Source organism: Lepidochelys kempii, chromosome 6, assembly GCF_965140285.1.
Source record: "Lepidochelys kempii isolate rLepKem1 chromosome 6, rLepKem1.hap1, whole genome shotgun sequence".
Classification (NCBI taxonomy): Eukaryota; Metazoa; Chordata; order Testudines; family Cheloniidae; genus Lepidochelys; species Lepidochelys kempii.
Genome location: NC_136385.1, coordinates 38,277,694 through 38,294,321, shown reverse-complemented (window position 1 = coordinate 38,294,321; position 16,628 = coordinate 38,277,694). Strand labels below are relative to the sequence as shown.

The 16,628-nt window shown below is 41.8% G+C and overlaps 2 protein-coding genes across 7 annotated transcripts in view; one reads left to right on the top strand and one right to left on the bottom strand.

Annotated features, from left to right (window-relative positions):
• Positions 1-8,771, top strand: part of DKK3 (dickkopf Wnt signaling pathway inhibitor 3) — a 44,403-nt gene extending 35,632 nt beyond the window's left edge. Inside the window, exons 5-8 of the mRNA XM_073347609.1 lie at positions 723-815; positions 1,900-2,044; positions 7,165-7,321; positions 7,979-8,771. Coding sequence (XP_073203710.1) covers positions 723-815; positions 1,900-2,044; positions 7,165-7,321; positions 7,979-8,231 — 648 coding nt within the window. The 3' untranslated portion in view covers positions 8,232-8,771. The remainder of the gene's footprint in view (positions 1-722; positions 816-1,899; positions 2,045-7,164; positions 7,322-7,978) is intronic.
• A 4,438-nt stretch (positions 8,772-13,209) lies between these two features.
• USP47 (ubiquitin specific peptidase 47) overlaps positions 13,210-16,628 on the bottom strand; it is a 94,696-nt gene continuing 91,277 nt past the window's right edge. For all 6 annotated transcript variants that reach the window (XM_073347602.2, XM_073347600.2, XM_073347604.2 and 3 more), the window contains one exon: positions 13,210-15,708. In XM_073347602.2, coding sequence (XP_073203703.1) covers positions 15,534-15,708 — 175 coding nt within the window. In that variant the 3' untranslated portion in view covers positions 13,210-15,533. The remainder of the gene's footprint in view (positions 15,709-16,628) is intronic.

Below are 16,628 nucleotides of genomic sequence, written 5' to 3'. Positions count from 1 at the left end.
TCGCATGCCTGCAGGGGCCAGGTACAGTTCTATGGGGGATTAGAAACCAGCAGCATTAACCTACCAAATGGGGCCATGGGGAGGCAGTGTGGAGCTGGTGGCTGGCCTGGAGTTGAGTGTGTGCTGCATCCTTTTACAGGACTAGGAAGCTGCTACAGCACTGTCTCCCACACACAGTCCTCAAACATTGCTCCTAGGGCTGCTGCTGTGGTGTGGCCTCGCTTCCATCTGTCTCCACCTCCATTCACCGTTGGGCCCTGAATCTGTTCCCTCATATTGAGGAAAATGTCTTCAGTTTTCTTTACCTGGAATGCCCAGAAGAGCAGAACAAGAAATGAATTAATGTTACTAGGTGCAGTGATATTAATCCTTTTATAAGAAGCTGAGACACCCGCCCCCTCCCCATCTTCCCTGCCAGTACTTTGAGGGAGAAGAGCTAGTTGAGCCTGTCTGAAAGCTTCTCTTTTGCATAGTTTTCAACAATGTATAAATATGCCAGGGTAACACAGTGTTCTCCTGTTACAGCATGCTAGCCATCTGGAGTGGAGGATGGTTTCCAGTTAACCAATGCAAATGTGGGTGTCAGTCCTTGTATAAGAGAGATGAAAGCATTTCTAGGTTTCTAAGACCTTCTAGTATTTTACAAAGAAGTGGTGATGTCTGTTAAACAGCAGTAGCAAGTCCAATTATTTAATCAAGTGGTTTTCAATTCCTTTCTCTAGGAGTGCATCATTGATGAGGATTGTGAGACAGGGAAATATTGCCAGTTCTCCAGTTTCGAATACCTATGTCAGCTTTGTAAAACCCAACATGCAGTAAGTGTACCAAATTCTTGTGTGGTCTTCAAAAACTGTCTCACCACATAAAGAACCATTGTTAATGGCCATAGACCAAAACTGATATAGATCTATTGGTTAAGTTCTGTTGGGGGGGTCACATCAGCAAACACTGAATATGCATACACAGAATGCTTTTTCTTGCTCTGCATATTCTTGTGTCTGTTATAAGGATTCTATTCACTGGTGGTTTAGGATTCAATCCAACTCCTGTTCACTTCAGCTAGAGTTTAGACACTTATAGAAAAGAATTATTGTGACTTTGCTGCCTAACATGATAAAAATGACAAGTTGCACATTGCGCCCATACACCTACATGAACATGCTCAATTATTTCTTTGTGTAACTCCCTCCCACATGGGTCATTACGTGTTTGAATCTGGGAACTTCAGAGCAAACCTCTGCCATTTGAGCTAAAGGATTAACTCCCTCAGCTGGTAGCAATAGTAGGTTATCTTCTAGCATTGACAGCCCTGCGAGGAGGTAGTGCTCCTTGTGCTTAAAAATCGGCTAAGAGTCAAATAGAGTCTTTTCATTAATGTTTTTAATCTCCATATCCAGACGTATTTTTCATTCATATTCCTTTACTACAAGGAACCTGTGAGTAATCAAATAATATATCAATATAAAAGATACACGGTGCATATAGGGTTGTCTTCCGAGGTATGTACCATTAGTTCCTAGGACAACAGCTTTCCCAATGTACTATCTTTCTCCAGAGACTTTGCTTCTCTCTTCCCTCCTTTGGGTGGAAGTTGGTCCTTTCTTTTAAACCACTTGATTACCAGCGAGAGGGTGCAGCTCTGCTTTAAAGTGATTCAGATCTCTCTGGGATCTAGTTTCCCCTTTGCAGTTAAGGTTAAACACATGAGTAGTCCTGTTTCAACCAGTGGGATTAGTCACATACTTAAAGTTGAAAACACACGGAGAGCTGCTTGCAGGATCTGGGCCCTACCTCTGTGCTTATCCTTACCAGTGGTTGCTGTGTGCGTCAGTGCTGAGTTCAATGCTGGTGCTAAAAAGATAATTTTGTTGCAGTGATTTTTTCCCCCCTTCTTCTAAGCCTTGTTCCCGAGACATTGAATGCTGTGGAGACCAGCTTTGTGTCTGGGGTGAATGTGTGGAAGCTGCTTCAAAAGGCAAGACTGGCACAATTTGTGAAAATCAACATGACTGTAATCCTGGGACATGCTGTGCTTTTCAGAAAGGTAAACTGCTTTTGCTTTTTTATTCTATTCATTTTATAGCGCAGGAGAATCTTCAACTCAGCTGAAGTAGCTAAATCTCTGTGTAAATTAATGGGTAATTCTCTCCTTTGCTCTGTGTTACTGTGGAGTGTGTTGTGATAAAGCCTTTAGAATGCAGTTAGAGTTGGGAAGGAGAAGGCGCTTTCTACAGGACTGCATTACTGTGAAAGTGACATATACTTCAAACATTCTAGATCGGAATGGTGTGAGCAAATAGAAGAGCGCAGGGTAGAGTGTGTTTGTAATGGGCAGCTACAGTCATTTGAAGGCAACAACAGCCTGGCCCAATTTTCATACCAAAGGAGAAACCTAGTGTGTGTTACTTTTTGCCTTGTAGAGTGGAAAATATTTGAGATTCTCAGTTTGCTCTGTCAAAAAACACTTTTGCTTCCCCTGAACAGCCCTTCCCCCATTAGAGAGAGGGAGACCACCAGTACAGGCGATTGCATAAATGTGAGGTTCTAGCGTGAACAGCTGTTGGGTATTACAATGCACTCCAGTACACAACAGTGTCCTGCGTAGGACATGAACTAGAAGGGCACTACAGAACACCCCATTAGCCACAAGAGAGTCTGAGGCTTACAGAAGTGAAGCTTGACATAGTGAAGGACAAATGAGAAATTTGTTCAGGCCTGGGCCTTGCTCTTTCCACCCAGTCAACCCTAAGCCTTTGTCTGCTTATCCACGACAGTCTCGTGTGTCGCCCTCATGCCCCTCCTCCCTTTTGCCGGACGAGTGCCCAACCTCAACTTTTCCTCTAGGCCGGGGAGACCCTTTTTCTATGTTACTACCTATAATGGCCTCTCCCATGACCAGGAAGCCGCCTCACATCTTTGGACTTCAGATGACTTCTGCTGCCTAGAACCATTGTAGCAGAGTGCTGGGAATGTCATGTGGAATAGGAAAGCGGCCCATTTCAGGCACTGTCCAAGTTGAGTCAGTTGGGTGTATGCAGTTTTGCCTTGTTAACTCTAAACACAAAGCACTATAAAGGAGACTTTCAGCTTTGCAGAGAACAGTTTTATATTATTTCCTTGTTCATCAGGATTTTCTTTATTTTAAAATACCTACAGAATTTGGTGAGCTTCAACAGGGACTCCTCTCTAAACCCCTCCCCTAAGAAGAAACAGGAGCAAAGGCGTAACTTCGGCAAGTCTTCTGACTGCTAATATCACTTCCCCAAGTGGGACTCTTATCTTGCTCCTGATCTCATAGAAGCCAGTGGCAAAACATCAACTGGTTTCACTAGTGTAGGGCTGGACATACAGTGAGGGGAACACACGTTCCCTGAACCCCAGTTTCCTCTGTGATATGAGCCAACAATAATTGCATCTGAAGCAGTACAATTCCAGTATCGTGCTGAAGATGATTTCAGCAATACAAACCCTTCACGGCAAATTTGACTCAAGTCAAAGTTAGATCCTGACTTGATAAAAAATGCTTAGATAAAAAATCCTGTAGCTGTAGGGGGAAAAACTAAAGTTGATGAAAGAGGTGATTATTTTCCTCCACAGAACAAAGGTACTAAAGCTTTAATGAAGGTACTGTTTAAATACCACCACCACCTAACTTTTATGTAGCTTTTTTTTTTTTTTTTTTTTTTTTTTAAATCGGTAGGTCTCAAAGTGCTTTACAGAGGTCAGTATCATTATCCCCATTTTACAGATGAGGAAACTGAGGGAAAATGATTTGCCCAAGGTCACCCAGCAGGCCAGGAATAGAGCTCCTGCGTCCTAGTCAAGTGCCCACTCCACTAAGCCCCGCAGCCAGAACAAAGGGGCACTAGTGTAAATGAGAATCGGGCTTAATATATTATGTTGTAAATTCAGATTTACAGAAAATCTTACAAAATACACCAATCTCAGTCCTCGAGTAATTGCAGAAGATTTGTTGCAGGTTTCATTCTTTTAATCATTTTGGTTAATTGTGATCTTAATGGTAAAAGTCTGTTGTATAATCTTAGAAAAAACAACCTGCTCTTTCATGAAGACTTCTGTTGTCTTTTTACATCACTTGCTACTGTGAGAATGATAAATGAGGCCTGGCAAAGGATAGGCCGTGACAGGTCAATAATTCAGTTTTCCCAAATATTTCTAAGGTAAGCCCCAACAGCTGTAGGAAGTTAACTTTCTTCTTTGAGTAGCAACCCTGTGGGTGATCCACATCTGCCTCAATATGGAAAAAAAAAATCTATCCTCATACCCACTCCATGCAGAGACTTCATCAGGGCTACTCTAGACACCTCCATAGCCAGGCAAACTTGCCCAAGGACAGATTTACCCCAGTGTCTAGTTTTGTTTCAAAGATACAAAAAAGCCTGCAAACCACAGCATGGACTTGTCTACGACTTGCGGGCTATATGGCAGCCTGTACTTTTGTGATACTCTTAGTAAGGCTACACTCTGTCTTCAGCCTGCCTAATAATCATCTATAACCCAAGGAAACAGTCTATGTGAATGGGTGTCAGTACCTCGGAGGGTTCTCTACTCTCTCCGTTGGTGGAAAAATCTACGAAAGGTGTGAGAGTTCTGTTCCTGCAGCATCCTCCCGCAAGGACCGCCACTACATACTGCTTTCTGAGGGGCACTGCCAGAACCTCAGCTTCACACTCAAGGAAGATACCCTCCTGAGGAGTCTATCCTCCATATCAATACACTGGAGCACTGAGAAGTTTGTTACAGAGGCAAGCACTTCCTATCCCACATCAAGGGCCATGCAATCAGCATAATGCTGGACAACAGAGTAGCAGTGTGTATTAGATCAGTTGTCAAGGAGGTGCAAGATCCCAGGCCTTGTGTGCTGAATCTATAAAACTATGGCTCTATCACACTGCATAAAGCGCTGAGATCTGTATCTACGAGGACTACAGAACACAATGGCGGATTCCCTCAGCAGACATTTCAGCACCGACCACAAGCGGGAGCTGAACAATGAGGTATTCTGAGAGACCCTAGAGAAGCCTTACTTGGGGCTATTCAGACAGGTTTCTCTGCAACTCCATTCCTTGGCTCTGTGTACTGCTTTATACGTCATCTGGCTCCATTGTTGCTGAAAGTCCTGAACAAATTGAAACAAAAAAAATTAGTTGACATCCTCAGAGTACCATCTTGGCCAAGGCAGACGTGGTCCCCAGAACTGATCCACCTCAGCCAGGAATTGGAATCAAACGCTCATCTGAATCTGTCAGCACTTGACTTCAAGGCTACTAGATGGCTCTCAGATATAGAGCAAGATTGCTCCCCAGATGTACAAATCCACCATGAGACCTCAGCTTAGTCCTCAAGATGCTGACAAAAACTCCCGTTTCCTTCTTCATCAGTCCCTTAAGACCATGTTCCTCATAACCATCACCTCAGCCAAGAGAGATGGGGAGCTTGGAGCCTTGATGGTGGACTCCCTGTACAGTGTTCTGTCAAGACAAGGTGACGCCATGTTCACACCCTCGCTTCCTTACCAAGGTTTCCTCAGAATTTCACATCAACCTGGAGATTCACCTTCCTGTGTTTTATCCCAAGCCTCGCTCTTCAAGAGAAGAGTTAAACCTTCAGCACACTGGATGTAAGAGCCCGTGTCTTCTGCCTAGGGAATACTAAACCCTTTAGGGCTTTTTAGTTACAGAAAGGACAGGTGATTTCCAACCAAAAGACTATCCAGATAGGTTACAGGGTGCTCCTTAACCTGTTATGAAGCCTCAGAGGTTCAACCCCCTCCAAGTCATTACTCATTCCACCAGAGCTCAATCTACCTCAGTAGCCCTGCTGAAAAAACACCTGGTGAGGCTGAACTGGTGAGGCTGTTCCACGATCTGCCTCCTCAGCAGCCCCCTCCTCTCATGATGGGGATGCTGCTCTGGAGTCTCCTGAAGTGGCGCACCCATGGGGACACTATTCAAAGGAGGTGGCGAGGACACACTGTACAGTAACTGGAGTTCTTAAAGATGTATCCTCCTATGGGTCGTTCAATACCCACCCTTCTTCCCCTCTGTTTTGGAGTCTCTCCTTGGACTTCCATGCTTCAGAAAACTGGAGTGGTGGTGAATCCACATCTCCCATTATAGCCTTGTATCGGGGCATGAGGGTGTCCATGGCACAGGCACGCACTCATAGTTGACAAAAATCTTTGATCAAGAGTGCACAGGTGTGCACATCCGGATGTGGAGCACCTCTAGGAACACACATCTTGAAGACCCCCCACTTACTGTACAAGCTAAGTAACTTATCTTTTCCATTTGCCTCTCTTTTTTTTTAAAAAAATGGCAATGCAAGGGCTTTTGTTAATTAAAAAGTCACCGTCAGGGAGCGGGCTCTGTGTGTGTGTTTTTGTCAGGACCTGATATTCCTGAAACTCCTGTACTTCCAGAGTTTCTATGTATGTATATTGGAGTGCTTTCCTTTTCTGGTTCTTTGTTTTCTGTGTCAAGAGTCCCAAACTGCACAGCATTCTGGTAAATAACTCCTCTCTCTAAAGGGTGAATTTCACCCCTGTGCAGAGGGTCAGCATAAGGCCTCTCCAACCTAAGTCCCACTTGAGTCCATTTTGATTTTTTTGATCTGTCACTATAGTTTGGTTTTGGTGTAGACTTTTTTTTATAGCAGGGAGTTTCCTAGATTGATTGATACATTTGTTTGTGGTGACTTCTTGTAATCATGCCTATTTTTTTTAATAACTGCAGTTCACATTTAACCCTTTCAAAGAAATAAAAAAAAAGTAAATTGGAAAACAAGATACATGCTCTTGCATCCAGATCGAGAACCAAAAGATCCTGGTAGTTTTAACAATTTCTGTTCACTGCTGCCTGCTCTGCAGAGTGGCCTGGGCACGGTCACCCATTGTTGTAAAATGCCTCACTCACTCTTCAGGTGAAGGGCATTACAGAAATGCAAAGTTATCCATTTATTGCTAAATTGTTGCTGGCCTTTTGATGAAGAGGATGGGGATTGTCAGAGCCTGAACATGAGGCAAAGCCACAATATAAATTATTTGAAATCCTACTCCTAGCTCACTGTGAATCTTTCCTATGCAAAACTGAAAGTTACACTGTGGATCAAAAATTGTCACAGGTTTATCATTTTTGCATGCAGATCTTCTGTTTCCTGTGTGTACTCCATTACCTGCAGAAGGAGAACCTTGCCATGATCCTTTAAACAAACTCCTGAACCTGATCACGTGGGAACTGGAACCAGATGGAGTGCTTGAGCGCTGCCCATGTGCAAGTGGCTTGATATGCCAGACTCACAGGTAAAGCCTGGGAAGGATCAAAAGCTTTTTTCAATGGAGACTCTTTGAACCCTTTCAAGGTTTGTTTGTGTGAAATTTCCCCACTCTGCACTGAGTTGCAAGCTGCTCAGTGTTGTGAGGTCTGAAAATCTTGAATGCTTTCTTCACCACTAACGCTGGAAAAAAATCCTCACGGTTATAAAAATGTCTAAAGCCTTTTGCATTGTCCTAACACACACTGCTATTCCTGCCAGTCAGGAAGCGTCTACTGGTATTTGTGTAGTCATTATCAAGGGGGTAGTGGATTGTCATTGCAGGTGGTGTTTGATACAGTAACACCTGAACCACACTTTAGAAGGCACAGTGTATTCCTAACTTTTGTCCAGTATTATTTGATCTGATTGTAATTGAGACTGCTGCATCTGAGAAATACTTAAGGGGAGAGGAATCCATCTAATCTGTTAGAGAGTTGTGGGTTTTCTTTAAAAATTCAAGTCTTCAGCTTTCCTGAGCTGTGAATCACTTGCTATAATCAGATGTCTTACCTATTCAAGTAAATGGATTTGCAAGTTTTGTTCTTCCCTTTCACCGGGAAGAGGGGTGTGGGCGGGGTTGTAGTTTTCCACTTCAATAAAGAACTCAACACTAACAGGCAGGATGTGTTTGTTTTCTCAACAGCCACAGCACTGTGCCTGTATGTGAAGTGTCTTTTAATGACACCAGAAGTAACGAAAAGGAAGACGCTTTGCTCATGGATGAAATATCGTTTCTTGGTTTGATACCCAGAGATGTGCTTGGTGATTATGAAGACAGCAGCATCATTCAGGCAGTGCGGAAGGAATTAGAAAACCTGGAAGGAAATACTTCCCAACAGACAGATTTAAAGGAGCCTGACTTGGCTCATGATCTGCTCTTTGGAGATGAGATTTAAATTAAACACAGGGCAGATTTGTCACTGACACAATAAGAATTACATTTCTAGAAGTGTCTAGTATTTTGCTTGTATAAATCCTGAAAACACACACACTGCTGGATAGAAGTGCAATAAATGATATTTTAAAGGGGTTTCTTCCTATTCCCTTCCCCCAAACCTGGACAGACTTTTTTTTAATCCATTCAGAAGGTTGGACGAAACTAAATCAAAGGGCAAGTGAGGGCCTAACTGTTATGGTTTTCTTTGGACTAGTTACTCAGTCCTGGGTGCCAAAATAAACTTACTAGTTTGGTATTAAGAGGAAAAGAGCATGTGTCAAAGTGTTAATGTTTCATACATAATCTCATTTAAATTATTGGTGACCCTAAAGTGAAAGTTTTGAGCATTGCATTTTCTGTACATATGTTTGGAATAATGGTTATTGTTCTGGGGTGAGGAAGAACCCACTTCTTGGTTTAGATTATTTTCAGGCATTAGTCTTCAGCCATGTATGTGTTTCTTTTCAAAAATATATAATCACAGTGAAGTTGCAATAAATATAGCTTCTGCTCAGTTATTTGAAGCCTGGGGCAGGTTGGGAAGGAGGAGAGCTTTCTCCTTCGGTTCAGAGAAAGCACAGAGGGCCAAACGTCACTTTCAACTGGTTACAGAGGTGGCAGCAAAGGATCTCAAACTCACGTAGCACCACTAGCTGTAAAGGTTTCGGGGGACTGGGCTGGCACCTTAAACCAGCATCCCTACTACACAGCATTTGCCAATGTCAACTCCATGAACGTTAATATTACTCCTTGCAGCATTAACGATCCTTCACAGTTGTTACCTTCAGGAAGGCATGAATTCCTCCCCCCCACTCTCTATTGTACTTTGTTCAAAATTCCAAACCTATATAAAAGAAAACATCCCATTTAACAGCATCTGAAAAACAAACAAAATGGGATTGGGACAAATGCACATTCATTAGGGTGATATGTACTCCGTAGATGAAGCTTGCCCCTGTTCCTGTTGAAAAACTCTCCACCACTCTTCCTTTTAATCAGGATGTCAAATATCAAGCTATTGATAAGCATGTTTCAGACTTACTGTACCAGAGGATTGTCCCTGCACACAAGACAGGGACAATCTTTTTCTCCTTCCCTTTCCCAACAGGCCAGCTTTATGGTTATAAACTGCCCTGCTTTGAAGTGATTGCCTATTATAAAAAAGCCCAGATCCACCACTCTCCTGTAAATAGTCCCGTATTTAACCTTTCAAGGAAGTGCTCTTCTCAAAGTATTACCCTTGCTTACTATCCCAGTAATACTGCCAGAGTCTTCTGTGTTCATGGATAGTACTTCCTGGCATAAGGCTATTTAATAAGGCTCTGGAGCCCCAGTTATAGGTAGGTCATATACTCCAGTAAAAAGCATGCACAGGTTTTACATCGGGGGTAGGACCAGAGTTCGTATAGAACATTACAGAAAGATCAGGCAACATCACAGATTCAGCAGCCCTTTCAAAGAGCTATATTTGGCCCATATAAATCGTGTGCTAGAGCAGTAGGAGAGGGTTTTTTCCAGAGACGTGACAGATTATTGTGAGGAGAAGTTGGACCTTAGATCCAACTATGAAAAGGATGAAAAAAAATGGACTGTGTGTTAGTTTGCCATGTTCCTTAAGGGAAGAAAAGGTCTTGAAACGGTCTATGGAGTCTCAAAGCAAATGATTCTCTTCGTACTCTTCAAGTTTGAGGTTAGGAGCATGAAGGACACAGTCATTCCTGTGGAAGGAACCTCTTTCATAAGGACTCCAACAGAAGACAAGCTACCGTCGTTAGCATCTCTCTGCAATTTTGACAACCCCACTTCACCAGAGCCTTGTCATGCAATAACCTGAAAAGCCTCAATCCTCAGCAGCACAATGAGTTTAAGCCACAGCTGAAACTCCTGTTGCTGGCTATAGCAATCAGTGAATAGCTCCACAGCACTGGCATTAACCTACTTACCACACCTGCGGCCAGTGCCTGCTTCCTAACATTTTGGGAGTGGCAGGACATCATCTTCCCTGAGGACAGCCTGGCTTTGGGAACAACAGGAGGCAGTGAAAACCTTTGTCATAGGCAGCCTCAGCTTCCACCTGCCCAGGCAGTAGAGAAATAGCTGTTAACTGAGGTCAATATATGGCCTCAGTCCCACAGAGGACTGTGGGCAATAGTGGCCGTTTTGGAAGGGCAAAACAATTTCTGTGAAGGAAAGACTATTCGCCAGCCTCTGCTGGTACATGAACTTTCAGTTACTGAAGAACAGGAAAGAACTTTAAAATATTAGTTTAAAAATGGGGAAAAAAAGTGGCCTAAACTCAGAATCTTATGAGTGCATGGAAAGCGGGGTGGGGAGGGGGGATTAAACAGCAGGAGCCAGTGCCGTTTAGCTAGGGGGTACAAATGAGTGAGAAGGTAGAATTTCTTAGAATTTGCCTTTTAAACCAACAGATCTGCTTAAAATTTCCCTTCTTTCCTATGGAAGCACCCTAGGGTACCTTTTACATATACACAGTGAACACGATCAAGGTCAGAAAAACTCCAGCGCCTGAGCTATAAGCATTTTCCAGACTGGCTATTCAAGACTCTCCGTAGCACCTGATGAAAATATTACCTGGTTCATTCAGACAACTTAACTGTGGAAGAAAAACTGACAAGGGGCAGTCAAAATTCACATCTGCAAACCTAAGTAATACAGGTTCTTCTGGCAGATGTGGCGCCCAGCCTACACAAGGGTGATCCAAGTAACAATTCTGAACACACACACCGGCACAGCAGGCAACTTGGAGTAGTGCTTTACAGAAGAGGGCAAGCGTCCTCCTTTCCCTTTGAGAGATCGGTCAAGTCCTTCATTTTCCGTTATTTTATTTCATTTCCCCTGGGAATTTATCAGTGTTTATTACCTTAACAACAAAAACCAGTGAAAATCACTGCAAAAAACTATTCATAATTTTTCTGGGTAAATACCAGAATTATTTTGGTGGACAGAAAGATGGGAAAAAGGTACTCAACAGATTAACACTTTGAATTCTGTTCATCAATGTGGTCTGCTGCAGAACTAAAACAGAACTCTGCCATCTCTGAGTTTAAGAAAACAATACATCTCTAAACCCAGATAAAACTTTTCATTTGAACAAGCAGTGTATTGGTGTAGACTTAGGACTATTAGCCTATAAATATTTACATTTAGTAATTGGGCCACACCATTTGCAGTGCAGACATGCAACTTCATCCTTTTCTCCTGTTTTTGTTTTTTTAAAAACTTTGAATGCTTGTGTTCTGAAACTTATTGGATGCAGATTTTCGTTTTCTTCCCATTTTAGTGTGTCAAATTTTTAAACTGTTATCAGCCAACAGCTTGAAATGTGTAGGTGGTGGGCATGAGATTCATCAGTATATTCAGATGTGCATGGACTTCAGAGCTTGCATGTGTACCTGTTTATTGGGTCTTCAAGACTATTACATAGCCTTACTTCAAGAGGCAGCTTTGCATATACACAGACCAATGTACTACATATATCTCATGCAATGTATTTTCCTAATAAAACAAGATTTTTATATATTTATATTTGAATGATACAAAAGTAGGGTGAAAATCAGAAAAAAAAAGTTTGTTAAACTGAGGATTTTTTCAGTAAATATTGGTTTAAACGGAAAATGAAGGGGCTTAGAGATGGAAACTCAGCCACAGTAAGATTATGTGACTTGCCTGAATAGGTCAGCAGCAAAAATTAGGAATAGAATCCAGGTCTCCTGACTCATGCTAGCATCTGATCCACTGGACCAAAGATCACTGGTAACATTCTGACTCAGATAATAAAAGGCCTGCTGCACACCACCTCCTCCTCTTCTACTAGAAAGACTGATGGAGTCAGGTGGCGGCAGCAGGGAGGAAGCGGTAGTCATTGTCACCACCCATAATTAAGGAAGGTTATGGAGCCAGTAGAGGTCTCCGCTCCATCTTTCCAGTAAGCAGCATATCATAAGGTCCACTCCTTGTATCTCAATCCAGGCTGAATCTGATAGCTTGACAATTGAGCAGCAAGAATCAATAAAATTTTCCTACAAGTGCCATTATATCATGATCAATGCCAGAAAAACAGCCCTTTCATCTCCTGAAAAAGACCTAGACTTGGACCAAAGAATTACTGTCATTGCATCTCCTCTCTTGGTGCTAAATAATGTTATAAAAACACAAACTCATCCAAGCCTCTGGTAGATTACCAATAGTATTGACGTTCCTTATGGCAACATATCAATCCAAAAAGACAGATCTATCTTCTCTACCGCAGATGCATCCACAGTGCTACAAGTACTTAGACCCATTTAATTTGAATGGAAGGTATTTAATCCCTATGCTTCCTTTCCCTAAAACATGTTCCCTGTTCGCAATTCTTTCAGTTTAGAGTCTACAAAGTCTCTGCTCTTAGGAAGCATGGAGTCTTACTGAATAGTTCAGAAAGGCAAGATTTCTCCCCTACATACATCATGTATTATTGTTTCACTTCTCCTGAGAGCTCAACACCTGAAAGAGTATAGCAGACGGTGGATGAAAAGAACTGCAGATTTAGCTTAGCTGAATTAACATGTTTAGGAAAACGTCAATCCCTTTTTGTTTCTTCTCACATTAAGTGCCCAGATCTGAAAGATTCTAAACCTAAATTCTGTTTTACCAATGCCTACACAGCTGCTCGAATACTAGTCCCACAAGCAATCAGAACCCACTTCTACTGCAGTATCCTGTGCCAAAAGGGCATCAGTCACCAGAAAGGAAATCTCTAAAGTTGTCTTGTGGTCATCCATCAAGACTTCTATTAAGCTCTCCAGGCTTAAACTTTCCTCTGAAGCATCTTCCGAGCATGAAGGTGCTCCAAACAGTTGTATTTAAGATTTCCCCCTTCCCTAAAAACTAGTCTAACTAAAATCTTTCTTCTTTTATCCTACTTTTTCCTCTCTCCCACTCCTAGTTTTCCCTTAGCAACTGCTATGCCCCAAGTGCCTAACAGCATAAAGGAAATGTCATGATCCAGAATAAAAAAATGTACCTAACAATTTCCTTTACTGGAACAACTTGTATCATAGTCCTCCCAACCATAAGGCCTTCAGTGCTTCTGTGACAGCCTCAGAGTATGTCTACACTGCAACTAAACACCCGTGGCTGGGCCATATCAACTGACTTGGGCTTGTGCTGCTCTGGCTGTAAAATTGCAGTGCACTTTGTGGGGTCCCAGACCTCAGGCTCCATCCTAAGCCCAAACATTTACACCATGATTTTACAGCCCTGCAGCCTCTGTCAGCTGACATGGGCCAGCCACAGGTGTTTAACTGCAGTGTAGACATACCCCTGCATGTCTACATATATAGAGCTGATACATTATAATAAAGTCATTCCAGCAGCCAAAGATGTCAGCACGCTAAGGTATTCTGACAACGCTCCCTTTCTTCCCACACCCATGCCACCTAAGTTATGGACTGTAGGGCATGAAGCCATAATGAACGCTCTATACCATGCAGGTATTCCCCACCCCATAGGGTGAATCCTCAGGGGGCTACAGTTCTACTGACTTTGTCTATTTTGTGTCACTGGACAGATCTGAGCCCTTAGTATCCCTATACATTTTTGGAAGTACTCACCTGCAAGTCAAGGTGGAAAGAAATAGCCAAACTCCACAGCCCACAAGACAAGTCTGTGCTGCTTCTGGTATGTGCAGGAGGGAAGGAGTCACAACCTAAAATTCTGCACTGGGGAAAGAATTCATTTCCAGAAAGGAAGTTATTAGTTAACAAATCTTCTATTATGAACATAAGTACATTAGACCAGAATACCCTGTATGAACACTCTCCTTGATACTATGTATTTGTACCTTAAAATTCAGAGACTGCCTTTGAAAAGTGATTCTATAGGTTTACATGAAGCAATTCTATAATTTCTTTCCAGGTTTAAAAAAAACCCAAAGAAGTTTAAATGATTAAAAGAACACAACAGAATGAACAAATGTTTTATTGGCATGTTCATTGTTGTAAACAGCATCAGGCATGAAAAAGTTTACCAAAACCTTTTATTGATTGTTATAAATTAGTTAATATTTCCAATTCTACACAGTTTTTGTTCTCAATTGATCTTTATATAGCGAAGCAAAAACCTGCTGTTTCTAGGATTTGCAATGAAATCATGTTGACTGCATCAGTCTGCACCACAAACTGAACTACCAGCAAGTTTATACTGTGAGGTGTTAGACGTTGCCCAAACTACAGAGAACTATGAATCAACTCCAGGAAAAATTAAAGTGTGACTTGCAATGGGACTAGAAAATGCAAACCTGTAATAAAGTCTTCAAAAACAAAATGTACAAAAATAAGTAGCAGAACAAAAAAACAACCAAAAAACCTCATCAACAAAGGGAAATGCAACCCTAAAGTACCCAGCATTGCCAAACATAAAATGAATACAAATTTAAATAGGCAGCTATACTTTCAAATGTACACAACAAATATTGATATGTGAAAAGAAATACTATGGTAAGTAGCTGAACTATAGTTCTGCCAACTGGATAGGGAAGATTTTATTTACACATTGAATGCAATATGGTAAAGTTGCTCTTCTGCTTCCATAAGCTATTTCAAGCGTTACCTTACAATACTTGAGCAAAATGAGCCAAGACCTCCTGGTAACTAACTTTAGAAAGGTACCTGTTTTAGACCATCTGTGTTAAGGAAGAATAATCCAAGGATTCTTCTAAAAACTTTACACAACAACTTTTAGAGCTGGCTTTTGAAAATGCCATTACATCTTCACCCCATTTTTGCTGCTTTCCAAAAGCCAGTGTGTTACATTTACTTCCAAACCTTCAATGAGGTAATGTGTGTATCATTGAAACAAACAAAAGAATTCATTCATGGCCTTTGCACAGCTTTTATTATTAAGCTATGAGTATCCTGTTTGATGCTAGTTTTACTAGCTATTATGTGCACATTGTCCTCAATCATTTCCACTCATTTCCCTCTCCCTCCCCATTTTTTCTATTCAATTTTTTTTTTTATTTGCACATCCCTTTAGCTTTACAGTACATTTGACGATAGTGCACAACATGATTCAAAGTCAAACAGTGGCCCGACTGGGCACTGAGCTTCTGATTGGTAAACTGCAGCCCAATCAGTGCTGGTGTCATTGCTTTACACCTAATGAGTGTCCTGCCATAATGGCACTACACAGTAGTAGTGATTTTTTTTTTAATTATTATTTAAAACAAAAAAATTCCCCAAGGGAAATGTTATAGTAAATGTCAGTCTTGAGTCGACTCTTTATTTGGGGCGCCGTCCAGATAAATTTTTAGTGCTTTTTCTTTACGAGGGGAGTAGGTTATGCGGTGTCCAGTTTTCTGGAGTCTGCTGCTTTCTTTTTTCATTAGTTCATTTCTCTGTTCATCTGTCAATTCAATTAATTCTTCAGTTTTATCCCTAAAATATAAATAAAACTGTAGATTAAAAATCAGCTATAGTAAAATTATGAAGTTATACAAGTGAGGGGGTCTCATTGGATCAAAAGAGCCTGCTAGACTTTTCATACCATATAGCATCAGAAGGTATCTCACAAAACGCAGGTTCTTTCTCAGGTCTTTAACCTTTCTCCATTTTAAGTCTCTTCTGTGCAAAGCATAGTGTTTTCTGAGACACTCAGAATTAAACATAACAGAGCCAACATAAGGAAACAAGAGAAAGAACCAAAGAACAAGACACAAATTCTCCAAAATTTTGCTAAATTGGCTACAAAAAGAAATACTGAAGTAGTAAATTGAGAAGGGAAGGTGGGAATATAATTTGCCAAGAGGTATCTGGGCTTTCAAGTCAAGGAGTGGTTCTACAGCTATCGAAGGAGACAATTAAATTTTAATTCAATGAACCTTTTAGTTTCAATGTGCCACTTTAGCAGTGTGGAGCGATCAGAGAGCCTTGGCATTCCTAGAAAGTTGAAACATGAAGCACGTCTACACTACAGTCTTAAATCAACTTATGTTAGTTTGCCTTACAGTCATTGCAGTAATTACTGCGGTGGCTGATGTCCACACTACCCTCCTTCTGTTAGTGGTGCATGTCCTCACCAGGAGCACTTCCACTGACTGAAGAGGGACTGAGGGGGCAGGGGCTGAGATCCCATGCTCTCAGTGCCATGCAGCTCCCTGCTGGGAACCCAGCTGCTCCCCAGGCTTCTCATCTTCCCACTCCCAGCTGGGAGCAGAAGGAAGCCACCTGGGGCTTCTTGCCTTCAGTGGGGAGATCTGCACCTCGAGTCCTATATACAGACACTACGTCACCCTCACTACACCAACATAAGCCCTATGACTCTCATGGAGGAAGAGTTATGTTGGTGTAGTAGGGCA